General features: G+C 40.3%; 1 protein-coding gene across 27 annotated transcripts in view; it reads left to right on the forward strand.

The window, feature by feature from the left end:
• The window catches only part of BCLAF3 (BCLAF1 and THRAP3 family member 3), a 78,286-nt gene that overhangs the window by 43,740 nt on the left and 7,152 nt on the right, over window positions 1-27,394 (forward strand). For 19 of the 27 annotated variants that reach the window (XM_089904714.1, XM_089904702.1, XM_089904712.1 and 16 more), the window contains 6 exons: window positions 1,303-1,417; window positions 2,130-2,193; window positions 3,869-3,984; window positions 9,584-9,698; window positions 20,150-20,248; window positions 24,029-24,184. In XM_089904714.1, coding sequence (XP_089760840.1) covers window positions 1,303-1,417; window positions 2,130-2,193; window positions 3,869-3,984; window positions 9,584-9,698; window positions 20,150-20,248; window positions 24,029-24,184 — 665 coding nt within the window. Of the gene's footprint in view, window positions 1-1,302; window positions 1,418-2,129; window positions 2,194-3,868; window positions 3,985-9,583; window positions 9,699-10,167; window positions 10,360-20,149; window positions 20,249-24,028; window positions 24,185-27,394 lie in introns of those variants that run through there. The other 8 variants (XM_089904703.1, XM_089904704.1, XM_089904718.1 and 5 more) reach the window with 8 other exon arrangements.

Raw genomic sequence — 27,394 nt, forward strand, 5'->3', positions numbered from 1 at the left:
TCACAGTAGATTACAAATTGAAAGTTATAAAGGAAGAGGTTGGCTACTGCAAAAGACAGGTGTACTGAGAGCCGAAAGAAACAATAACCGATAACTGAATAGGAAGGAGGAAATAACAAAAACCAGATATGAAACTCAAGAAACTCAGGAAATCTGGAAGTATAGGTCATTTGGTCGTATTCTTAAAGCCCCTGAGGGCATTACTGGGACTTTGTGCCATAAGGGTGATGCTAAGCGATCAATAGAAGATTCCAGTTTGATTTGTTATACATGATGACATCAGGACATTGCATAATAAATACTTCAAAGGTTTACATTGAACTGTTGTGTTTTGCTTTTGCTTCTGGCCAGTTTCCATTAATTGGATAATTTAGTCATGTAAAATAACTTTCCTTATTGATGCTGCATAAATAAGGCAGTTGTGGGTATTATAAACTGGGGTCTTTCGAGAATTTCAAAATTTATAATTTTATATTTCTTTCTAGATAACTGTGTTAATCTTTTTTACCTTCATAAAACATATTTTGCAAATGAATTATTTTCTTTGCAGCCCTCAAACTAAGGCACATATTTACTTTAAAGCATGCAGTTTGAAACAGTTCACCTTCTCAATTCCAGCCCCTCTTACCCAAAAGAAGTGTGATTCTTGGCAGACAGGGAGCTGGTATTGTAGAAAAATTCAGGAGATCGTCCCGGAACAGGAACAGTAAGTTAGGGAAAAGGATTGCTTTAGCATTCTCATGGGTCAAGTGTATTATCTTTCTCTTTATTCCGTTAAAAGCTTGTAGCATAGCCGCTTTCAGAATGTCTTCATGAACTTCAGTTAATGTTAAAGTAAAATGGCATTAGGAGGCCTTCTGTGATATGTAAACATAACATTTAACATTTGTTCAGAATTGTTTTGATGTTTCAGGGTTGTTTTTGGAGTTATTTTTTACTCTAGGTGAAGAGTAGAGCTGTATACCAGCTTTACTTCCCAGATGTAGGAAGATCTTACCTAGGAGAAGAAAGGTCCTGTCCTCTCTTTGAGAGAGTCACTGTCTTTTGCCCCTGGCAAGTAAGCAGACATGTCAAATAGGAACAGAATCTTTGGGTTCATAAATCCGTTTACTGTTGCTTGGGCTTGGGAAAGCGTGTGAGCACTACAAATTAGTCTGTGGAATAAGCTTAGGTTCCATATGTTTTCAAGAGAAAACAGGTTGGATGTTTTTTAATAGTCCCTTCTTCCTGTGCTTATTATATATAATCTTTTAAGTGGAATCAGTTTTACATTGAGATAAAACTTCTTTTTCCCTTTTGCAGCAGATTATTTTCCATCACTTGGAATTACTCTACATGAGCGTTTCTCAAAAATGCAAGTTACACAAGCTGCAGATGTAAATGAATTTAAATTGAACTCAGATCCAGAAATTCACAGGTAATGAGTGATTATTGTATGCCCATTTAACTCATGGGAATGAGCCTCAGAACAGATTGTGGGAAGGTGCTGCCTGCCTCCTGGGCTTGTTGTAGACTCTAGAACTGCATTTCCTGCCTAAAAACAGGACTAACCCAAGCAGGTACTGGGCCAGTGCACTTCGATAGACTAGGTTATATTGAAGCCATGACTAGCATTGTTTAAATGTGTAGGACTTTGAAAATATTTACCTACCTAACTTTGATTCTGCTGTGTCTATAGTAATTGCCTACTGAAGTTATCACTGGAAGATGAAAGACAGTTGTCGAGCCATTGAAATCATGGGTTGCTTCATGTGGTCAGAAATGGCTGTTCTGAGGGCAGCCGGATGAAAACCTATGTCTTCTTCTGCTGGCACCTGTCCAAACAGGTGGTGCCCCCTGTCTTGTGAGCTGAGTTGAATCAATGTTAGAATGCGGTAGATCACCGGAGCCAAGTTTAAGGTTACACAGACTAGTGATTTGAGAACCACTGAGGCGTCACTGTGATGTTGTTTACAGGATATGTATGTCCTGGGAGACTGCCATATAGGTGAAAAACTACCTGGTAGCAGATTTCTTTTTCTTCCTCCAAGACACACCAGTGTTATTTCAAAATCCATTCTGTAATAATGGAATCAAGATTTCAGTGTATAACATAATTATTTAATTGTAATATGCCTTTATTATTTTAGGAGAATAGATATGTCTTTGGCCGAGCTTCAGAGTAAACAAACTATGGTATATGATTCAGAACAGGTAAGTGAATATAATTTTTGATGAGAGATTATCTTATTGTTGGTATACTAATGGGAAACGGAACTGGTCATTGGGAGTAAAAAAGGTAGTTAAAGTGGTTGAGGAAGAATGATTGAGACCCAGGAATCTGAAATTTACAAAGCTCTCCAAGTGACTCTAGTTATCAAAAGATTGCAGAGAGAACACTGGCAAAAGACAAAAATATGCCCTAAGAGAGACAATCCCTAAGGGTAACAGCTTTGTAAAATTGACATAAAATTATAGTGTTTAATGTTCATTCCAGAACTTCACACTGTAAAGCTTGCAGAAAGTATGTTTGATACCTGTTTTTTCCAAAGCAGTCATGTGGGATATATTTTTAAGTTGTATGTAGAATGAATGCAAAGGAACTTAGTTTCATTTGACACTGCTCTTCTGTTTACTGAAGATTGTGTGAAACATTCTATGGAATATGAACTAGAAAAATAATGGAAATAATACTGAATTTTTACGCGGGCCTCTCACTGTTGTGGCCTCTCCCATTGCGGAGCACAGGCTCCGGATGCGCAGGCTCAGCGGGCGTGGCTCACGGGCCTAGCCGCTCCACGGCACGTGGGATCTTCCCGGACCGGGGCACGAACCCGCGTCCCCTGCACCGGCAGGCGGACTCTCAACCACTGCGCCACCAGGGAAGCCCCTGAATTTTTTTAATTGTTCCCACCCATACCACCTCCCTCCCCGCCATTTCTTTGCTAATTAGAAAAACTATCTTAACTAGCCCAGGGGGAAGAAAACTGGCTCTTGTTTTAGAAGAAATATATCAAGTTCTAAAAGAACTGCTAATTTATTCATTGCGAGTGAAGAGTTTTTATAGAGGAGAGATTTTAATACATTTGTGATAGAATATATAAATAATATTTTCACTTGTGAATGGTTACAGTTTTATTGTACTTATGGAGATAGGTTAGTTTGTTGAATAAATGATACTTTCAGAAAATTTCTGCTCATCAAAGTACTATAATAAACTTATAGGAAATTTGAGGATTTTAAAAAAATCACCCCTAATTCAACCACTTAAGACAAAATCTTATTTGATCATCTTTCCTTGCAGTCTTATGTCTAGCACTTTAACATACACTACCACAGTACATGTAGTTTTGGATGCTTTATCTTTTTACTTAAACTATAGTAACATTCCTTTTATGTAAAATCTCTGAACTCCCAATGACCTTTTTATAATTGAGGCTTTGTAAGTTTTAATTAACTTTTCAGTAAGTGTTTTTCCATGGTTACTTCCACATAGTCTACATTATCATAATTTAAATGCTTGTACATTACTCCTATGACTTAAATTTACCATAAAATTATTCTTCCCTTCTCCTTTAAATTTTTTTCACACTTAAGTTACTTTCATTTTATGGTTATTTTTAAAATATAATATTTTGAATATACTTGGGTAGATAGACGTTTCTTTGGTATAGAGTCCCAGAAGTGGGATTCTTGGTTCAGTGTTATGAACTTTTCTGACTCTGTATTGTCAATTGTGTCTCAAAATATTTTCATCAGTTTACACTAGCATGAGCAGGATGAGTACAAGGTAACTTATTTAGGACTTTTACTTAAGGTTCTTGTTCGATATGGTCTTTGTGCAACTAACAGTAATGTGAATGGTTTGTCTTCTGTCAAAATTCCTCAGACTCTGGTCAAAATAATAGATCCAAATGACCTACGACATGACATTGAAAGAAGGAGAAAAGAACGGTTACAGAATGAAGATGAGCACATTTTTCACATAGCTAGTGCTGCAGAGAGGTAATCAGTAGATGAAAAACATCCTGTTATCAGACAGCTTTTGGTTTTAGCATATTTTCCAATTTTCTGTGTGTGATGGTAATTTTCACCTTAGGTTAGGAATTTAATTCCTCAAATCCATTTTACATGTTTAAGTGAAATCTGTTAAAATGTTTCAAAGTTATTCAGTGGTCATCATATGCTATTTCATTGAAACAATAAAAATTATGGGGTAGGTGAGTATTTGAGGTCTTTGTAATCTAGAGAGAAGTGTAGTAGCTTTTTTAATATTAGCAGGAGCCAAGACCAGCAAATTTATGGACTATTTGGCTCGAGCTGATTGAAACTCTGACACATTCTGCCCTTTAGATTCTGGTAGTCTTTGAATGTTGCAAAATTTCCTGAGGTCAGTGCCGTCCTCTTTCAGAACTCTTTGTGGATGTCTGTCCGTGAAACAAGCAGGTGTAGTAGAAAATGCAGAAGAGACCTGAGTTTGAATCCTACTTCTGCCAGTTTACAAGCTGTTTGCTCTTGGGCAAACTTGCCTAGTTTCTGGAGCCTTTTCCTCTATAAAATGAGAATAACCAATTTATGTTGGACAGGTTATAAATATTAAATGAACTGGCACATGTGAAGTACTTATGCCATGAGTGGCAAATTGATTGTCAGTAGATCCTTGTTTTTCTTTCCCAACGCTGTACCTCTTTTTAGGGGCTCTGAGTATTCTAGATTGGTCCCAGTTTATCCCTAGTCCTGAGAACTATGTAGAACTCATGGCAACTCTGGGACCTCATATGATTATGAGATATAATTTAATGGGAAAAAATTTCCAGTTCACTCAAGGGTCCTCAAACTATTTGGATCTCCCAGAAGGTGGGAATGTATGAATAGAAAGGACCAGTGCTAATTCTCTTTCCATAGTCCTTAGTTTCAAAAATTAAAATACTTGACTAGACTTATAAGTCATGTCTATGGCTAACTAGGTCAAGATACGTGGAGCTTGTTTAAAACTGGATTTGATACTGACAATAAGTTTGGGGCTAATTAAAAGATAGCAAAACTGTGTGCTGAGGCATATGAAACAATTGAAAATAGTTAAAATCTTGTCCCTTGGTGGGTGAGTCTCCAGTTTCCTAATATGACACGGCATGACTGTGCTCTTCAGTGACACAAGCTCTCAGTCATGCTTTTCTTGACTACTCAGCAAGTGTGAGAAACTCAGTGTACCAAGAAAAAGGTTTTTTAAAACAGATTTAAGATAATCAACATATTATAAAGACCATGTATGGCCTCAGAATATATCTTTACCCTTTGAGGTGATGAAGAGCTTGAGCAGTGGAGTTAACACCTGAGTTCAACTCCTGGCTCTGTAGATACCTAGCTATGTGACTGACCTTGGGCAAGTTCCTTAATCTCTGTTTCCTCAGCGTAAAATAGAGATAAGAATTACACTTACCTCACGGTAGTGGTGAAAATTAAGTAAAGTGATGCATGTAAGCTACAGAGAAGTTGGTCAGCATTAAGTATTATTAATGTTAGCTTTGAGGATGGCGTCGTAGGGTGCAAAAATGTCTTCCTGCAAGGTGTCTTTTTCTGGATCTGTTGAACTGTTTTATTCGTATTGGATGGCTGGTGTGGCATAGTGGAGCCATGAGGTGTTTTTCTTTAATTCAGATATTACTGACCATAAAATTCACCTTTTGAAAGTGAAGAATTCAGTAGTTTTTAGTATAATCACAAAGTTGTGCAACTATCACCACTATCTAATTTCGAAACATTTTCATCACCCCCAAAAGAAACCCTGTACAATTAGTTGTCACTCCCTATTTCTCCGTCCTCCCAGCCCCTGACAGCCACTAATCTACTTTCTGTCTGTATGGATTTGCCTATTCTTGACATATAATTGCAATCATATAACAGGTGGCCTTTTGTGACGGGCTTCTTTCATGTAGTATGTTTTTTACGTTGCCCCATGTTGTAGCATGAATATTCCTTTTATGGCTGAATAACTTTCCACTGTGTGGATACACCACATTTTGTTTATCCATTCACCGGTTGATGGATATTTGGGCTGTTTCCACTCTTTGGCTATTGTGAATAATGGTGCTGTGAATATTTGTATGCAATTTTTTGTGTGGATATATTTTTCACTTCTCTTCTGTATATACCTAGGATTGGAATTGCTGGTTCATATGATAACTATGTTTTAACTTTTTGATGAGCTGCCAGGCTATTTCCACAGTGGGTGCACCATTTTACATTCCCACCAGCAGTGTATGAAGGTTCCATTTTTAACACATCCTCACCAGAAGTTGTTATTGTTTATCCTTTTAAAAAAATAATATGGAAGCTTTAATCTCTCACTTTATCCTAATTCAGTTTCCTTGTTAACATGAGAAAAATATTTTATCCTTTTATCTTAAAAATTCAATTTATCAAAATTGACCTCATTAATATTTTTGCATAAACCTTTTAAATCAAGTCAGTGTATAGATTTCCATAGAAATTCAGAAGAAGTGAAATACAAGGAAATTATAAATCATAGGATGTAGCTCTTTCCCTCCTGTGTGATTTTTTTCCCCCCCTTAAAAGTTGTATGCAGACTCTGTGTCTATGTTGGCTCACCATTGTATTCCTACTGCCTTGGGCTCAATTCATCTTTGTTGAATGAATGAAGACTTCCCAAAGGTGTAGACAGGACAGAAGATACTGAAATTGTAATGCATTTAGATCTTGATCACTTTTTATTCCCTGATACCTTAAAACCTTTCCCAAGCAAGTCTCACACCGGGGCATTCTGTCTTGTCTCTAAGACCCTGTTGTTCTCTATTTTTTCCCACTTTCGACCAGCCTCTTACCCTAAAGTCTCCGTGTCTCCTCCTGACACACTGTTTCTCCCTCTTGTCACCAGCATTACTAAGTTCCCTACACTGTCATTGAGGTGCTATGTTATACGGGCGTGGTATGTGTGGGATAAAGCAGCTTCAAAATAGTATCAGTAGACTTCAAGAGGTCATCAAACTGCCTAGATTTTCTTTTTAGCTAGGCAAGTTATAGAAAACATCAGTTTTTATTTTTGCTGTTGTAACAATCTGTAATCTACTGAACTAGAGTTAACTTTATAAAGATCATTTATTCATCTATTCAACAAATATTTATATATTAATGTCTGTGTTCTAGTCAGTGTTCTAAGCACTGACTTAGAACACTGAATTTGCACCATTTTAAGCATACAATTCATTGGCATTAAATACATTCACAGTGTTGTGCAACCATCACCACTACCCACGTCCAGAATTTTTCATCTTCTCAAACAGAAATTCAGTACCAGTTAAACAGTAACTCCCAACCCCCAGCCCCTGATGCCTCTATTCTTTCCATCGCTATGAATTTGCCTATTGTGAATACCTCATACATTTATAAGTAGAATCATGCAATAATTGTCCTTTTCAGTCTGACTTATTTCACGTGGCATAATGTTTTCATCCATGTTGTATCATGTGTCAGTATTTCATTAAAATAATTTATTCCTTTATAAGGCTGAATAATATTCCATTGTATGGATACACCACATTTTGTTTATCCATTTTTGTTTTGATGGACATGTGGGTTGTTTCCATCTTTTGGCTATTATGAATAATGCTGTTATGAACACCGGTGTTGTCATTTTTTTTGATTATAGCCATCCTAGTGGGTTTTAAGTAGTTTCTTGTAGTTTTGATTTGCATTTCCCTGATGACTAATGATACTGAGCATTTTTTCATGTGCTTTTTGTGTGTCTTCTTTGGAGAAATATCTATTCAAATCCTTTGCCAATTTTTAAATTGGATTATCATATTTTTATTATTGAGGTGTAAGGGTTCTTTATATATTCTGGGTACTACCCGTTCATCAGATATATGCTTTGCAAAGAGGACTTTTTAGAGTCTATTGTTTTGTTTATAGAAGTAGTACATGCTAATGGTGAACATTTGGAAAAATATAGTAAAGTATAAAAACAAAAATATAAGACATTCTTAATTTCACCAGTCAGGGATGATTACTGTTAATATTTAGTACATTTCATATCATTTTCTTTTTCTGGGCATATATGTGTATTTTTTTTTTTTTTTTTTTTTTTGTCGTACGCGGGCCTCTCACTGTTGTGGCCTCTCCCGTTGCGGAGCACAGGCTCCGGATGCGCAGCCTCAGCGGCCATGGCTCACGGGCCCAGCCGCTCTGTGACATGTGGGATCTTCCCATACCGGGGCACGAACCCGTGACCCCTGCATCGGCAGGCGGACTATCAACCACTACGCCACCAGGGAAGCCCTATATGTGTATATTTTAAACAAGTGAAATTATTCTCAGTATTTGACTTCGCCCCCTACTCTTTTGACTACTACCATATCATGAACATTTTGACAGAATATGGGGTTTTTTAACATTTCAAAAAATCCTGAGTGGCTATTCCATGTCAGATTCTAGGGTCAGACCTGGGGCCACAGAACGAACCATCCGCAGTGCCTCCTGTGAAGGGATCGCACCTTGCTTGGTGAGAAGGTGCACCATTAGTTACAAACACTTGTGAAGACCCCAAAGTGCCACATGTGCACATAGCAGGGACACCTAGTCCACCTCAGAGAGGTCTGGGAAAGCCTTGGAACAGGTGCAAGTGGGGCTAAATCTTGAGGTTGATCTGAGTTGGAAGGAAATTACAGCAGAAGGCACCCAATGGGCCAGTGCGTAGAGGCAGGCGAGGTTGTGGTGTGTGCCGAGAGCCGCACGGAGCTGATGTTCCCGCAGCTCGGTGTGGGTGTTGCAGAGATTGGGATGGAGCAGCCAGCAAGGCTGCAAGGGCGTGCGCCGGAAGAGTCTTGGGGGTCAGTGAGGATTTTGTCCCCATGTCACTGGGGTCCTGTGGGAGGAGTGTAGCAGGGCCGAAGCCGTGAGCCGTTTCGCCACAGAGCAGGAAGGGTCTGAGGACCACTGTGGGAGAGGTGGGATGTGACAGGGAGAGGACCCCCCAAGGGCTGTGGGAATGAGGCCCCGGGGTTAGAGGAGAAAGAAGCCCAAGGAAGGAGCTCCCTCCCAGGTAGGGCTGGCCAGGAATAGCCCTTGGTGGCCTCTGGGCCTCACTACAACAGGAGAGGGGAGCCAGCAGTATCAGAGGCCCCAGCTCTGCCAGTGAGCAGGCCTGAGCCACTCACTGGCCTCTTCCCTGGAGCTTTCACCACTGAGTCTCTTGGCAAGGGGGGCTGTCCCGTGCTGCCAAAGGCTCAAGAGCCGTGACTATCTTCCCTCAGGAAACATGTGTTCTACATATGTATGGTTTCGGGGGTTACAGCCCTAGGAAGCCTGTCCTTGGACTCCAGATTAAGAACCCTGGTCCTAGGAATATGGTTTTCCCCCTATCGCTAACTGTCAACTTGGCTAAATAATGTTTTTTGAAAAATGAGAGTTTTAGCCCCGGTAAATATTATTTGTAATTTTAGTAGTGATAGATCATTGAGATTTTTTTTTTTTTACTGTTGTGCTGCTTTAATTGTTTCCAAAGGGTGTAATTTGATTTCTCTTGTTTATTTGTCGGATAAATGTAAACTAATAAAAGATTCTTATTTTCTCTCTTTCATTTTACTAGGAGCGATCAGCATTCCAGTTTTACAAGGTTGAAGAATACTCATGTTGATGGATTCCAAAAATCTACATGTTTGGTAAAATCAAATTTTAGAAAATTTATTCAGAAACCTTACTTGGTAAGATTGCAGTTCCAACTTTTTTATTTTTGTATGTTCCATTTTCCTTCTCACATGTATCTATAGGTACAGGGATCACCAGTATTTTTCATAATGTTTGTAACTGTTCATTAAGTAAGTGTTATGATTCTGTTGTTCAGTGTTAAGATTCTGTTGAGGCTTATAGTTATTATGACCAAATAAATGATCATCTCATTTGATTTATCAGGATTTTATTGCACTTATTATAGTACTAGCTTTCTTAATTTTTTTTAAACAACTTTATTAAGGTATATTTTACATACCATAAAATTCACCCATGTAAGGGTGTACAATTGAATGATTTTTTGTAAATTTACCAAGATGTGTAACCATCACCATAATCCAGTATTAGGACATTTTCGTGACCCCTATTAGAACCCTCAGGCCTATTTATTTATTCCGTGTTCCCACCCGCAGCTAACAACTAATCTACTTTCTGTTTCTAAAGATTTGCCTTTTCATAGGGCAGTTCACAGAGTGGCAGCTGGCTTCCATAAGAGCAAGCAAGTGACAGCTAGAAAGATGGAAGCCAGAGTCGATTTGTAACCTAATCTCAGAAGTGACATCCATACTTCGACCATACTCCATTTGTAAGAAGCAAGTCACTAGATACAGACCACACTCAAGGGAAGTGAATAGCGTAAGGGCCTGGATACTGGAAGGTGGGGATGATTGGGAGCCTGGTCAGAAGCTGCCTGGTACAGTCTTCCCACTGGCCCCCAGTGACTGACATCCCTTCATGTGCAAAATACACCCCCTCCCTCTCAAGGTCCCCCAAAATCTCATTTCATTACATGTGTCTTTATGCACTTATTCAAATGTATAGGCTTAGCATAAACTCAAGATGACTACTAGGAAAAGGGTTTTATATGACTTTTCTTAACTGGGGAGAGAAATAAAGGTGTGAAAGAGGAAGATTTGTGAGAAGTACAGACTCCATAGCAAATGGAATAAATAGAAGGTTATAAGACTGTTGATTTTGGAGAAAGAAACCATCTTCAAACTGGGCCCCATCGGGCTTCCCTGGCGGCGCAGTGGTTAAGAATCCACCTGCCGATGCAGGGTACACGGGTTCAAGCCCTGGTCCGGGAAGATCCCACATGCCGCGGAGCAACTAAGCCCGTGCACCACAGCTACTGAGCCTGCGCTCTAGAGCCCATGCGGCACAACTACTGAGCCTGCGTGCCACAACTACTGAAGCCCACGTGCCTAGAGCCCATGTTTCGCAACGAGAGAAGCCCCCGCAATGAGAAGCCCGCGCACCTCAACGAAGAGTAGCCCCCGCTTGCCGCAACTACAGAAAGCCCGCATGCAGCAATGAATGCCCAACGCAGCCCAAAATAAATAAAAATAAAAATAATCAAAAAACCAAAGGAAGCAACCACCACCTTTAGGGAAGAAAGCGTAGAGCTCTAGAAGCTTAGAGAAAGGTCAATGTGAGCTGGGTATGGACCTCCGAGGAGTGGGGGCTGCCCAGCTGGAGCTGGCTGTGTCAAAAAACTAACAAACAAACTGGAGGCTGAACCAAAGGACCACTGCCAGGATGAAAAGCAGAACAACAAACATACAGGAAGGAGCAACCCCGCCTCCTCTCTTCCAGCCTTCTAGTCTCCCTCCAGTGTCCCTGTGGGTGGGATCTAAGTGGGAGCTGGCTTCAAGGACTGACTCCCAGTCCAAACCCCAAGTCGAGTATAGAGTGCGAGTTGGGAGTCTGAGACAAAGCTTAGGTACTAAGCAGCACACATCCCATCGGGGTGCACTGGTAAACGGAATAGACAGAGCAGCCCCCAGGAGCCCACCACCAATGATCCCGTCCCCTCACCTGATGATGAAGTGTGACCCATATTAATGCTGACTGAAAAGATACTTCCTATTTGATTGAATGGCTTCCTGAATGGAGGAAAATCAGCCTGCGTGGATGCCCACAACGTGTAAATATTGTACCAAGAATGTTATCATATGCATCCTAACATTTAATCTTTACAGAATAGTCAGTTCTGCTACAACGCAACATAGGCATTCTTTTTTTTTTTTTTTTGGTTTTTTTTCTTACATCTTTATTGGAGTATAATTGCTTTACAATGGTGTGTTAGTTTCTGCTTTATAACAACGTGAAGCAGTTATATATATACATATGTTCCCATATCTCTTCCCTCTTGCATCTCCCTCCCTCCCACCCTCCCTATTCCACCCCTCCAGGTGGTCACGAAGCACCGAGCTGATCTCCCTGTGCTATGCGGCTGCTTCCCACTAGCTATTTACCTTACGTTTGGTAGTGTATATAAGTACATGTCTCTCTCTCGCTTTGTAACAGCTTACCCTTCCCCCTCCGCATATCCTCAAGTCCATTCTCCAGTAGGTCTGTGTCTTTATTCCTGTCTTACCCCTAGGTTCTTCATGACATTTTTTTTTCTTAAATTCCATATATATGTGTTAGCATACGGTATTTGTCTTTCTCTTTCTGACTTACTTCACTCTGTATGACAGACTCTAGGTCTATCCACCTCATTACAAATAGCTCAATTTCGTTTCTTTTTATGGCTGAGTAATATTCCATTGTATATATGTGCCACATCTTCTTTTTTTTTTTTTTTTTTTTTTTTAAACATCTTTATTGGGGTATAATTGCTTTACAATTGTGTGTTAGTTTCTGCTTTATAACAAAGTGAATCAGTTATACATATACATATGTTCCCATATGTCTTCCCTCTTGCGTCTCCCTCCCTCCCACTCTCCCTATCCCACCCCTCCAGGCTGTCACAAAGCACCGAGCTAATATCCCTGTGCCTTGCGGCTGCTTCCCCCTAGCTATCTACCTTACTACGTTTGTTAGTGTGTATATGTCCATGACTCTCTCTCACCCTGTCAAAGCTCACCCTTCCCCCTCCCCATATCCTCAAGTCCGTTCTCCAGTAGGTCTGCGTCTTTATTCCTGTCTTACCCCTAGGTTCTTCATGACATTTTTTTTCCCCTTAAATTCCATATATATGCGTTAGCATACGGTATTTGTCTTTTTCTTTCTGACTTACTTCACTCTGTATGACAGACTCTAGGTCTATCCACCTCATTACAAATAGCTCAATTTCGTTTCTTTTTATGGCTGAGTAATATTCCATTGTATATATGTGCCACATCTTCTTTATCCATTCATCCGATGATGGACACTTAGGTTGTTTCCATCTCCGGGCTATTGTAAATAGAGCTGCAATGAACATTTTGGTACATGACTCTTTTTGAATTATGGGTTTCTCAGGGTATATGCCCAGTAGTGGGATTGCTGGGTCATATGGTAGTTCTATTTGTAGTTTTTTAAGGAACCTCCATACTGTTCTCCACAGTGGCTGTATCAATTTACATTCCCACCAACAGTGCAAGAGGGTTCCCTTTTCTCCACACCCTCTCCAGCATTTATTGTTTCCAGATTTTTTGATGATGGCCATTCTGACTGGTGTGAGATGATATCTCATTGTAGTTTTGATTTGCATTTCTCTAATGATTAGTGATGTTGAGCATTCTTTCATGTGTTTGTTGGCAGTCTGTATATCTTCTTTGGAGAAATGTCTATTTAGGTCTTCTGCCCATTTTTGGATTGGGTTGTTTGTTTTTTTGTTATTGAGCTGCATGAGCTGCTTATAAATTTTGGAGATTAATCCTTTGTCAGTTGCTTCATTTGCAAGTATTTTCTCCCATTCTGAGGGTTGTCTTTTGGTCTTGTTTATGGTTTCCTTTGCTGTGCAAAAGCTTTTCAGTTTCATTAGGTCCCATTTGTTTATTTTTGTTTTCATTTCCATTTCTCTAGGAGGTGGGTCAAAAAGGATCTTGCTGTGATTTATGTCATAGAGTGTTGTGCCTATGTTTTCCTCTAAGAGTTTGATAGTTTCTGGCCTTACATTTAGGTCTTTATTCCATTTTGAGCTTATTTTTGTGTATGGTGTTAGGGAGTGATCTAATCTCATACTTTTACATGTACCTGTCCAGTTTTCCCAGCACCACTTATTGAAGAGGCTGTCCTTTCTCCACTGTACATTCCTGCCTCCTTTATCAAAGATAAGGTGACCATATGTGCGTGGGTTTATCTCTGGGCTTTCTGTCCTGTTCCACTGATCTACCTTTCTGTTTTTGTGCCAGTACCATACTGTCTTGATTACTGTAGCTTTGTAGTATAGTCTGAAGTCAGGGAGCCTGATTCCTCCAGCTCTGTTTTTCGTTCTCTAGATTGCTTTGGCTATTCGGGGTCTGTTGTGTTTCCATACAAATTGTGAAATTTTTTTTTCTAGTTCTGTGAAAAATGCCAGTGGTAGTTTGATAGGGATTGCATTGAATCTGTAGATTGCTTTGGGTAGTAGAGTCATTTTCACAATGTTGATTCTTCCAATCCAAGAACATGGTATATCTCTCCATCTATTTGTATCATCTTTAATTTCTTTCATCAGTGTCTTATAATTTTCTGCATACTGGTCTTTTGTCTCCTTAGGTAGGTTTATTCCTAGATATTTTATTCTTTTTGTTGCAGTGGTAAATGGGAGTGTTTTCTTGATTTCACTTTCAGATTTTTCATCATTAGTGTATAGGAATGCAAGAGATTTCTGTGCATTAATTTTGTATCCTGCTACTTTACCAAATTCATTGATTAGCTCTCGTAGTTTTCTGGTAGCATCTTTAGGATTCTCTATGTATAGTATCATGTCATCTGAAAACAGTGACAGCTTTACTTCTTCTTTCCTGATTTGGATTCCTTTTATTTCCTTTTCTTCTCTGATTGCTGTGGCTAAGACTTCCAAAACTATGTTGAATAAGAGTGGTGAGAGTGGGCAGACTTGGCTTGTTCCTGATCTTCATGGAAATGCTTTCAGTTTTTCACCATTGAGGACGATGTTGGCTGTGGGTTTCTCATATATGGCCTTTATTATGTTGAGGCAAGTTCCCTCTGTGCCTACTTTCTGCAGGGTTTTTATCATAAATGGGTGTTGAATTTTGTCGAAAGCTTTCTCTGCATCTATTGAGATGATCATATGGTTTTTCTCCTTCAATTTGTTAATATGGTGTATCACGTTGATTGATTTGCGTATATTGAAGAATCCTTTCATTCCTGGAATAAACTGCACTTGATCATGGTGTATGATCCTTTTAATGTGCTGTTGGATTCTGTTTGCTAGTATTTTGTTGAGGAGTTTTGCATCTGTGTTCATCAGTGATATTGGCCTGTAGTTTTCTTTCTTTGTGACGTCTTTGTCTGGTTTTGGTATCAGGGTGATGGTGGCCTCGTAGAATGAGTTTGGGAGTGTTCCTCCCTCTGCTATATTTTGGAAGAGTTTGAGAAGGATATGTGGTAGCTCTTCCCTAAATGTTTGATAGAATTTGCCTGTGAAGCCATCTGGTCCTGGGCTTTTGTTTTGGAAGATTTTTAATCACAGTTTCAATTTCAGTGCTTGTGATTGGTCTGTTCATATTTTCTATTTCTTCCTGATTTAGTCTTGGCAGGTTGTGCATTTCTAAGAATTTGTCCATTTCTTCCAGGTTGTCCATTTTATTGGCATAGAGTTGCTTGTAGTAATCTCTCATGATCTTTTGTATTTCTGCAGTGTCAGTTGTTACTTCTCCTTTTTCATTTCTAATTCTATTGATTTGAGTCTTCTCCTTTTTTTTCTTGATGAGTCTGGCTAATGGTTTATCAATTTTGTTTATCTTCTCAAAGAACCAGCTTTTAGTTTTATTGATCTTTGCTATTGTTTCCTTCATTTCTTTTTCATTTATTTCTGATCTGATTTTTATGATTTCTTTCCTTCTGCTAACTTTGGGTTTTTTTTGTTCTTCTTTCTCTAACTGCTTTAGGTGCAAGGTTAGGTTGTTTATTTGAGATGTTTCCTGTTTCTTAAGGTAGGATTGTGTTGCTATAAACTTCCCTCTTAGAACTGCTTTTCCTGCATCCCATAGATTTTGGGTCGTCGTGTCTCCATTGTCATTTGTTTCTAGGTATTTCTTTATTTCCTCTTTGATTTCTTCAGTGATCACTTCGTTATTAAGTAGTGTATTGTTTAGCCTCCATGTGTTTGTATTTTTTATAGATCTTTTCCTGTAATTGATAACTAGTCTCATAGCATTGTGGTCGGAAAAGGTACTTGATACAATTTCAATTTTCTTAAATTTACCAAGGCTTGATTTGTGACCCAAGATATGATCTATCCTGGAGAATGTTCCATGAGCACTTGAGAAAACTGTGTATTCTGTTGTTTTTGGATGGAATGTCCTATAAATATCAATTAAGTCCATCTTGTTTAATGTATCATTTAAAGCTTGTGTTTCCTTATTTATTTTCATTTTAGATGATCTGTCCATTGGTGAAACTGGGATGTTAAAGTCCCCTACTATGAATGTGTTACTGTCGATTTCCCCTTTTATGGCTGTTAGTTTTTGCCTTATGTATTGAGGTGCTCCTATGTTGGGTGCAGAAATATTTACAATTGTTATATCTTCTTCTTGGATCGATCCCTTGATCATTATGTAGTGTCCTTCTTTGTCTCTTCTAATAGGCTTTATTTTAAAGTCTATTTTGTCTGATATGAGAATTGCTACCCCAGCTTTCTTTTGGTTTCCATTTGCATGAAATATCTTTTTCCATCCCCTTACTTTCAGTCTGTATGTGTCTCTAGGTCTGAAGTGGGTCTCTTGTAGACAGCAAATATATGGGTCTTGTTTTTGTATCCATTCAGCCAATCTGTGACTTTTGGTGGGAGCATTTAGTCCATTTACATTTAAGGTAATTCTCGATATGTATGTTCCTATTCCCATTTTCTTAATTGTTTTGGGTTCATTATTGTAGGTCTTTTCCTTCTCTTGTGTTTCTTGCCTAGAGAAGTTCATTTAGCAGTTGTAGTAAAGCTTGTTTGGTGGTGCTGAACTCTCTCAGCTTTTGCTTGTCTGTAAAGGTTTTAATTTCTCCATCAAATCTGAATGAGATCCTTGCTGGGTAGAGTAATCTTGGTTGCAGGTTTTTCTCCTTCATCACTTTAAATATGTCCTGCCAGTCCCTTCTGGCTTGCAGAGTTTCTGCTGAGAGATCAGCTGTTAACCTTATGGGGATTCCCTTGTGTGTTATTTGTTGTTTTTCCCTTGCTGCTTTTAATATTTTTTCTTTGTATTTAATTTTTGTTAGTTTGATTAATATGTGTCTTGGTGTGTTTCTCCTTGGATTTATCCTGTATGGGACTCTCTGTGCTTCCTGGACTTGATTAAATTTTTCCTTTCCCATATTAGGGAAGTTTTCAACTATAATGTCTTCACATATCTTCTCAGTCCCTTTCTTTTTCTCTTCTTCTTCTGGAACCCCTATAAGTTGAATGTTGGTGCGTTTAATGTTGTCCCAGAGGTCTCTGAGACTGTCCTCAGTTCTTTTCATTCTTTTTTCTTTATTCTGCTCTGTGGTAGTTATTTCAACTATTTTATCTTCCAGGTCACTTTTCCGTTCTTCTGCCTCAGTTATTCTGCTATTGATCCCATCTAGAGTATTTTTAATTTCATTTATTGTGTTGTTCATCATTGTTTGTTTCATCTTTAGCTCTTCTAGTTCCTTGTTAAATGTTTCTTGTATTTATTCTATTTCCAAGATTTTGGATCATCTTTACTATCATTATTCTGAATTCTTTTTCAGGTAGACTGCCTATTTCCTCTTCATTTGTTAGGTCTGGTGGGTTTTTATCTTGCTCCTTCATCTGCTGTGTGTTTTTCTCTCTTCTCATTTTGCTTATCTTACTGTGTTTGGGGTCTCCTTTTTGCAGGCTGCAGGTTTGTAGTTCCCGTTGTTTTTGGTGTCTGTGCCCAGTGGCTAAGGTTGGTTCAGTGGGTTGTGTAGGCTTTCTGGTGGAGGGGACTAGTGCCTGTGTTCTGGTGGATGAGGCTAGCTCTTGTCTTTCTGGTGGGCAGGTCCACGTCTGGTGGTGTGTTTTGGGGTGTCTGTGGACTTATTATGATGTTAAGCAGCCTCTCTGCTAATGGGTAGGGTTGTGTTCCTGTCTTGTTAGTTGTTTGGCATAGGATGTCCAGCACTGTAGCTTGCTGGTCTTTGAGTGAAGCTGGGTGCTGGTGTTGAGATGGAGATCTCTGGGAGATTTTCGCCATTTGATATTATGTGGAGCTGGGAGGTCTCTTGTGGACCAGTGTTCTGAAGTTGGCTCTCCCACCTCAGAGGCACAGCACTGACTCCTGGCTGCAGCACCAAGAGCCTTTCATCCACACGGCTCAGAATAAAAGGGAGAAAAAGTAGAAAGAGAGAATTAGTAGAAGTAGAAAGAAGGAGAGGGAGGGAGGGAGGAAGGAGGGAAGGAAGGAAGAAAGAAAGAAAGAAGATAAAGTAAGATAAAATATAATAAAGTTATTAAAATAAAAAAATAATTATTAAGAGAAAAAAACGGACGGATAGAACCCTAGGACAAATGGTGGAAGCAAAGCTATACAGACAAAATCTCACTCAGAAGCATACACATACACACTCACAAAAAGAGGAAAAGGGGGAAAAATCATAAATCTTGCTCTCAAAGTCCACCTCCTTAATTTGGGATGATTCGTTGTCTGTTCATATATTCCACAGATGCAGGGTCCATCAAGTTGATTGTGGAGCTTTAATCCACTGCTTCTGAGGCTGCTGGGAGAGATTTCCCTTTCTATTCTTGGTTCTCACAGCTCCCAGGTGCTCAGCTTTGGATTTGGCCCCCCTCTGTGTGTAGGTTGCAGGCGGGCGTCCGTTCTTCACTCAGAAGGGACGGGGTTAACGGAGCCGCTGATTCGGGGGCTCTGGCTCACTCAGGCCTGGGGGAGGGAGGGGCACGGACTGCGGGGTGAGCCTGCGGCGGCAGAGGCCGGCGGGACGGTGCACCAGCCTGAGGCGTGCCGTTCGTTCTCCCGGGGGAGTTGTCCCTGGATCCCGGGACCCTGGCAGTGACGGGCTGCATAGGCTCCCCAGAAGCGGGGGTGGATAGTGACACTGAGGCTTGCACACAGGCTTCTTGGTGGCGGCAGCAGCAGCCTTAGCGTCTCATGCCCGTCTCTGGGGTCCGCGCTTTTAGCCGCGGCTCGCGCCCGTCTCTGGAGCTCCTTTAAGCAGCGTTCTTCATCCCCTCTCCTCCCGCACCAGGAAACAAAGAGGGAAGAAAAAGTCTCTTGCCTCTTCGGCAGGTCCAGACTTTTCCCTGTACTCCCTCCCGGCCAGCCGTGGTGCACTAACCCCCTGCAGGCTGTGTTCACGCCGCCAACCCCAGTCCTCTCCCTGCGCTCCGACCGAAGCCCGAGCCTCAACTCCCTGCCCCGCCCGCCCCGGCGGGGGAGCAGACAAGCCTCTCGGGCTGGTGAGTGCCGGTCGGCACCGATCCTCTGTGCGGGAATCTCTCCGCTTTGCCCCCCGCACCCCTGTTGCTGTGCTCTCCTCCGCGGCTCCGAAGCTTTCCCCCTCCGCCACCCGCAGTCTCCGCCCGCGAAGGGGCTTCCTAGTGTGTGGAAACCTTTCCTCCTTCACAGCTCCTTCCCACTGGTGCAGGTCCCGTCCCTATCATTTTGTCTCTGTTTATTCTTTTTTCTTTTGCCCTACCCAGGTACGTGGGGGTTTCTTGCCTTTTGGGTGATCTGAGGTCTTCTGCCAGCGTTCAGTAGGTGTTCTGTAGGAGTTGTTCCACGTGTAGATGTATTTCTGGTGTATCTGTGGGGAGGAAGGTGATCTCCGCGTCTTACTCTTCCGCCATCTTCCTGGAAGTCCTCCATAGGCATTCTTAAAAAATAAAAAAAAAATGGGCCCCATCTTTTCTGCTCCCATCAAAGGTTTCAGGTTCTTTGTAGTTACAGTCTTAATACTCTGCCTTCTGATACTTACCTAGTCATGGCAGGAGCATCTACTCAAAGCAGGTACCTGATTCAGCAGCACCTGCCTCCTATAGCATTGAGAATTTGTGTTCTCAGACAGTGGCAACTCTTTAGCAACTCCTAGTAATAATGGGTTTGTTTCTCTTCTGGATGCCTGAATAAATGCTAGATTTACAGTCCATTTTCTAAAAGTCACCTATTGTGTTATACAGGAGTATGTATTTTGTTACACTTCTCACATTCATGAATTAAACCAACCCCTCACAAACTAGCATGGGTTACATGAAGGAAGATGAGTGTATGTTCATACAGCTAAGCTACATGCTACATGCTTTGTGTTCTTAATCCCATGCATTTAAAACGTGTATTTTTGTGGGACTTCCCTGGTGGTCCAGTGGTTAAGACTCTGTGCTTCCAATGTAGGGGGAGTGGGTTTGATCCCTGGTCGGAGAACTAAGATCCCACGTGCCGCACAGTGTAGCCAAAAACAAACAAACAAAAACATGTATTTTTTGAATGGTAAAATGAACTTTTAAAAATAAAATTTAAAGTATATTAACCATACTAATATTTTTTTCATGCAGAATTATCATACTATGCAGAGAAAAGACGTCATTACTCACAAACCATTTGGAATTGAGGGAAACCATCAAAATACAAGAGGCTTTAGAAGAACTTTTAAGGTAGAGTGTTATTCTCCATCTAATTCTAGCTTTGGGTTTTTGCTTTGAACATAATGTTCTAAGTGTTAGTAAATTAAAAGCTCTTTTTGTTATATTTCAAATAGTAGCTTTAAATTAGTATTTCTGGATTATAGTTAACTGTAATCAGGTTAATGATGACCCTTTCCTCAGGATTTGATTTTTAAATATATTTTTTACCAGTGGAATCCTTTTTCAAATATTACATGGAAACTCAAATACATAAAACAGATCCAGATGGAGTGGCTCTAGGTGGAGAGGTGGGCAAGGTCCCAGACCTTCCCTTTAAGCCTGCCTCTTTGCCTCTTAAGATGTAAGCGCGTAGCTATAGAGCCTTCTCCAGGATTCAGTGATTGAAAAACCCTGCCCATAGACACACAACCCTCAGAGGCCTTCTGGATCATCAGAGAAAGACTCTGGTCCAACATGCTTTGTTAAAGCATATTTCATCACGTTCTAATTATTTGTACAGCTATGTCTGATGTCAGTGATACTTTTAATCAGTGAACATGTTTGTTTTTCCAGAACACTTCATCCCCCAAACATATGGAATAAGAATTATAGTGCAAAGTATTATGTTTCTCTCTCCTTGCTCTCATAAATTGAGGTGCTTTTTAAATCCATTTTGACTGAATTTCGTGCTTATGATAGGTCCTTTTTTCATATTTTTCCACTCTACAGTGTCTCTTTCCCCTCCGCCCAAAAAGAAAAGAAAAGAACCTGTTTGGGTTTTTTTGGTACTATTTATTTATTGTTAAACCTTTTTATTTATTATTATTTATTTATTTATTTATTTTTTGGCTGCCTTGGGTCTTTGTTGCTGCGCGCAGGCTTTCTCTAGTTGCGGCGAGCGGGGGCTACCCCTCACTGCGGTGCACAGGGTGTGCGGGCTTCTCACTGCGGTGGCTTCTCTTGAGAAGCACGGGCCCTAGGCGCACAGGCTCAGTAGTTGTGGCTTCAGTAGTTGTGGCTCACGGCCTCTAGAGTGCAGGCTCAGTAGTTGTGGTGCACGGGCTTAGTTGCTCTGCGGCATGTGGGATCTTCCCGGATCAGGGCTCAAACGCGTGTCCCCTGCATTGGCAGGCGGATTCTTAACCATTGTGCCACCAGGGAAGCCCAAGAACCTGAGGGTTTTTTTTGGTGAAAGTAGCAGGCAGTCTGGCTAGAGTAGTTAGCTCCTTAGTAGGAAGTTAGTATGAGCAGAAAGGTAGTATAAATGATCTCCAAACCGTAGACTAGGAGTGTACTTGAGTGATCTTCTGTTAATACCTTGGCTTCCTGAGTCAAAATTCTTGATGTCAAAAGATTTTTTTCAGGGAATTCCCTGGCTGTCTAGTGGTTAGGACTCCACCCTTTCACTGTGATGGCCCCAGGTTCAATCCCTGGTCAGGGAACTAAGATCCCACAAGCTGCGCGGTGGGGCCAAAAAAAAAAAAAAAAAAGGTTTTTTTTTTCAGTGGGAGTAACACAATTTGTAGCCATTGCATAGATAATATTTTTAGCCAGTGGTTCATGTACCTAAAAGCATGTGTGACATTAGGTTTTCAAAAATAGCTAGGGCCATACGCTGTATAAACATGCTTTGGGACTTCCCTGGTGGTCCAGTGGGTAAGACTTTGCGCTCCCAATGCACAGGGCCCGGGTTCGATCCCTGGTCTGGGAACTAGATCCCACATGCATGCCGCAACTAAGAAGTCTGCATGCCGCAACTAAAACATGCCACAACAAAGATCCCACGTGTTGCAACTAAGACCCGGTGCAGCCAAATAAATAAATATTTTTTTAAAAAAAACGTGTTTTGTACCATCTTTTAATCTCTTAAGTAATGAGGCATAAAGTCAACTAAAAATGTAACGTCTATATAATTTAGAGATGGTGTAGGTGGGCATTCACATTTAAGTGTTTCCTACATGTTGCACTTCTCATTGGTCAGATATAGTCAGTTGTAGTAATTTTTCTAAGACTGTTTTAAGATCTATTTCCTGTTACCCATTCTCCTTAAGGGAAAGGTCTTTAACATTAACTTACTTAAAAAATGTTTTTCAAAATATGTGCATTAATCTTTCCTTTTGACCAATCATTTAAAGCTGTGTAATGTTATATGGTTGTTTAGAAATTCACAATTCTTTATAGTAAAGTAGGGGGAAGAAATAATCCTTCCTAAGAAAGGGAGCTCTTTCATTAAAATTTACTTTTTACATAAATTGGATTAATTCAAAGCAAGGTAGTAATCACCTTATTAGATATGTAAACATGGGCAATGTAAATCTCAAGATTAGCCCTGATGTATCAAGTTGGTGCACATAGTTTTAACAAAGTTATAGTGTCTCATTATAATTCTGTTCTACCTGAAATGGTTTGTAGCCTTAAGAAAATAATTGGAAAATAGGCCTGGCATAAGTACTTTTTAATAAACTCTTGTGTATCATTATGCATAACATACCCATTTGTTAAATCATTGTGGAAAGAAGAATCTACTTAATTTTTATAATTACTCCTTTGTAAGATACCATTTGTACATGTCCCACATGGGACACACATATTCATTGTTCTCTATGTCTGTTGTAATATTGGGCAGTATGCAGGTCAGGAAATGTCTTGTTAAGTATAGTTCTTTTCTTGAAAATATGTGCTGTAGTGGGATTTTTATGGTAAAGAAAGATTGACTCAAAAGTACTGACAAGAGGAACTTCCCTGGTGGTCCAGTGGCTAAGACTCCGTGCTCCCAGTGCAGGGGGCCGGGTTCAGTCCTTGGTCAGGGAACTAGATCCTACATGCCACAGCTAAGACCTGGCACAGCCAAATAAATAATTTTTTTTTTTTAAAAAAGATACTAACAAGAGTAAAGTTAAGAGAGTTTTGATTCTTTTTTTCAATTTTTAAAATTTATTTGGCTGTGTCAGGTCTTAGTTGCAGCATGCGGGATCTTTCATTGCAGCACACAGGCTCTTCATTGTGGTGCACGGGCTTCTCTCTAGTTGTGGAGCGTGGGCTCTAGAGTTCAGGCTCAGTAGTTGTGGCACGTGGGCTTGGTTGCCCCACGGCATGTGGGATCCTAGTTCCCCAACCAGGGATCAAACCCTCGTCCCCTGCATTGGAAGGTGGATTCTTAACCACTGGACCACCAGGGAAGTCCCAAGAGAGTTTTTGATTCTTAAATAAATGTTGATACTTAATATCTTCCCCCACCCAGTTGGGATTTGATATACTTCACTATGAATCAGAAGGATAATTCTGAGGTTTTTAAAGTTGTCTTTTTCTTAGTATGATAAATTTCAAGAATTTGAAAATTTAACTTAATAGTTTTAAAAATTCATTTATATAAAATAGTTTTTAAATTATTATTATACAAAATAAACTAGGAATCTAGTTTGAGGAAAACATGCTTTATTACCATCATTAACCTTTTCCCTTTAAATATCTGTAGTACCTAGAATTAAGGGAAACTCTACGTTCCAGACCTTTTCCCCTTTCTTTTTTTTTTTTTTTTTTTTTTTTGCGGTACGCGGGCCTCTCACTGTTGTGGCCTCTCCCGTTGCGGAGCACAGGCTCCGGACGCGCAGGCTCAGCGGCCATGGCTCACGGGCCCAGCCGCTCCGTGGCATGTGGGATCTTCCCGGACCGGGGCACTAACCCGTGTCCCCTGCATCGGCAGGCGGACTCTCAACCATTGCGCCACCAGGGAAGCCCTCCCCTTTCTTATACTAATAAAATAGACTTGGAAGCTATAGTTTTAACATTTAATTTTTTTTTCCTTTACAGACCAACTTTAGAGGTGGCACATTTCAGCCCCAGTATAAATCAGGCCTACTACAGAAGAGCTTGTGCATTCAGGCTAAATATCAGCGTTTACGGTTTGCTGGTCCAAGCGGATTTATCACTAATAAATTCAGAGAAAGATTACTGAGGAAAAAAAAGGTTAGTTGGATTATGATCATTTAAAAATGTTGACTGACTTTTGAACTCTTAAGTATCTATGTTTAATAGATAAATTCAGTTTGTAATGTAATTTTGACTTAAGAAACAACCTAGATATCAATGTTCTTATTGCATGATAATTGAAGAATGCCTTAGCTATTATACCTCAAATACTTTGAATATGCTAGCTGTTTGAACTTTTTACTTTAGAATTTCTGTTGTATGGTTAGTCTTTGAAATGGAAAATCAGGTAAAGTCTTTTAGCTGATATATTTTAGCCTGATACAATGTGAATTTTCTAGGCACCAAAAAATATTGAACTGAGTACATAAAAAGGGTACATAATTACAAAATACACTAACTTTTCTTTTTTTCCCATTCATTTATGTTTTTTAATTGTGATAAAATATATATACCATAAAATTTGCCATTTTAACCATCTCTGTACAATTCAGTGGCATTAATTACATTCATAGTGCTGTGCAACCGTCACTACTATATGCTAACTCTAACTATTAATAAAAAGTTTCATTACTTGATAATTTGGATTGCGTACTCTTTGAGTTGTGGATTGATTTTATTTAAATTCACCATGTTGGTATTTGAAAATGCAGCATAAATATCATATAAAAGTAACGTCTGCAAATTACATTTTAAATGAGAACAATAGCATTACATCTGTTGAGGCATGTTTGTCAATGTTTGACTCATTTTTGTTAATAATTTGGGGCTAATATTTTCTTCTGAGTAGATGATGTATATCTAGTGTTGCTATCAAATAATCTAATTGTGGTTTTATACATTTTCTAACCTTCAGTGTTCCCATAAGTATTCATGCTTGTGAAGACTTTACACTGAGCTTACTTGGTGATTTTAGTAAAACTTATTTTTCAAAAGATGGACCAGTAGAATGGAGTTGACAACTGATTTTTTTTTTGAAGTTTTAGCGTTGAATAGAATATCTTCTGTAACTTCTCCCACCCCTCAATTTTAACTGAGTGCCTTAAAAGAGGTTTTTAATTTCACTGTGTATATCACTCTTGGTGTTAGGAAAGCTATCTCTTGTTTAAAAACATGAATGTAACTGGAGTCATTTTCCCCTCTCATACACCTCCCTATGTTGGACCAAGGTGCTGCTTCTCTTCCTGTCTCATGTGGCAAGTTTCTTTGCAGCAGGTCTTCTAGGCATTCATCCCCAGTCACAGGTGGCAGCCTGGCTGTTCTCAAGGAAGCTGGTCATTGATCCCCACTCGAGGAGGAAGGGTGAGGCAAGCCTTTTCCTCAATTGCAAGGTTGGGTTTCAGGTACATATTGTGTGTTTTTCTTCTGTTAGCTCTGTGCTGAACTCTGATTGTTAGTTTCATTTAGCTCCATTTTTACCTCTGTTTTTTAGATGATTGAGGGCTCCTGAGTGCTTGCCTCAGCCTGCAGTTTCTATATTCTCATTGAACTTGCTCCATTTCCTCATCCTTTTCTTCTCCTCAGCTTGCCCCATTCCTGCTGGCTGCCCAGTTCTTCCAGACCACATTGCCCGCCAGCCTCACTTAACAACCAGTAGAAAGCAGACATCAAGCCTTCATCTTAGGACATAACAAGTGTGTCCTAGAAAGAGCCACAACCTGCTATGGGTCTCCAGGCTTTAGGGCCTAGGCTTCTTTTTTTTTTTTTTTTTGCAGTACGTGGGCCTCTCACTGCTGTGGCCTCTCCCCTTGCGGAGCACAGGCTCCGGACGCGCAGGCTCAGTGGCCATGGCTCACGGGCCCAGCCGCTCCACGGCATGTGGGATCCTCCCGGACCGGGGCACGAACCCGTGTCCCCTGCATCGGCAGGTGGACTCTCAACCACTGCGCCACCAGGGAAGCCCCTAGGACCTAAGCTTTTTGTATCATCTAGAATGTAGCAGTTGCAGTTAGGGTCCTGGGCAGATCACAGTCTCGCCTTCCTCTTGCCTTTTGCTGCCAACTGAGAGCTTTAGAAGTCGTCGCCACACACTAGATTTTTAAGGAACCAGTGTCTACTACTCTTTCTTGGGCCTACCATTCTGGATGCTGCTTCATAGATGTTCGTGTTGTAGCTACTTTGACATGAGCTTTTCCACCCTGGCTACTGTCAATACCTGCAAGCAAGGCATAGCCAGGCTTTGTATAGATTTGTGTTTGAACCAGGCCCACCTCTATGAGCATGGCATGAAATCAGGCACCCTACTGTTAGCACCCTTCTGAACAGTTGGGCTCCACACTCTCCTAACCTTTAGGGAAAGGAATGAGGCATCACATCTGCCCTGTTTCTGCCAAGGTCTGAACTAAGCTACTTTTTTTTTTCTTATTAGTTATCTATTTTATACATATTAGTGTATCCATGTCAATCCCAGTTTCCCAATTCATCCCACCACCCCCCCACCGGCACTTTCTCCCCTTGGTGTCCATACGTTTGTTGTCTACATCTCTGTCTCAATTTCTGCCCTGCAAATCGTGAACTAAGGTACTTACAGCTTACTTGGCCTTAGAGCTGTCCTAGTAGTATTGTGCTACCCTGGAATCCCATTCCATATGTACAGACTGACAGTTTAGACCTATTACTCCATTTTATCTTGGCTTTCATGCCCTAAAGAAAAGAGGTGAAGGCCTGGAATCTTTGGTTTCTTCCAGTGTTGCTTCATCCCAAGCTTTAGCATTGGGGGGGAACTTTGAAGGTCCTGCCCTGGAGAGAAGTCTTAGTCCAGGCAGCATCTGTACCCTGCTTTGGCTTTTTGTCCTACTAAGGAGTTCATTGTTTTCATTATTAGACCACCAACTAGATTAAGGATGCATGGTTAATTAATTAATCTAGGTGTCCTGGAACTTCTTGAACCTGAAATTAGATATGAACCTTTGTATTTCCACATGCCTCAAAGTCCACCAGGAAAGTTTAGACTGGTCTTGTCTGGATTCCTCACTCCCCCACCATATTGAAATGTCTGGGCTGATCAGTCATGGCTTGAATTTCTTATAATGTTCCTCTGTAGTACAGTCTGTTTATTGTGCCTTCAGACATGTGCTTCTTGTGTCCAGTGCCAAACAGCTTCCGGGAAGAGTTGGGGAGATCCTACATGTGCTCCTGATATGTCCTATTGTCCACTTACCAGAATAATCGTGGCCTCCCTAAAACTGAATTAGCTCCCCAGCTGCCTACAAGGTAGTAAGATTCCCAAGCAGTATTAGTAAAGTACAG

The sequence above is a fragment of the Delphinapterus leucas genome, chromosome X, assembly GCF_059928025.1.
Source record: "Delphinapterus leucas isolate spDelLeu-1000000601 "Yukka" chromosome X, BTC_Dleu_Yukka2, whole genome shotgun sequence".
Classification (NCBI taxonomy): domain Eukaryota; kingdom Metazoa; phylum Chordata; class Mammalia; order Artiodactyla; family Monodontidae; genus Delphinapterus; species Delphinapterus leucas.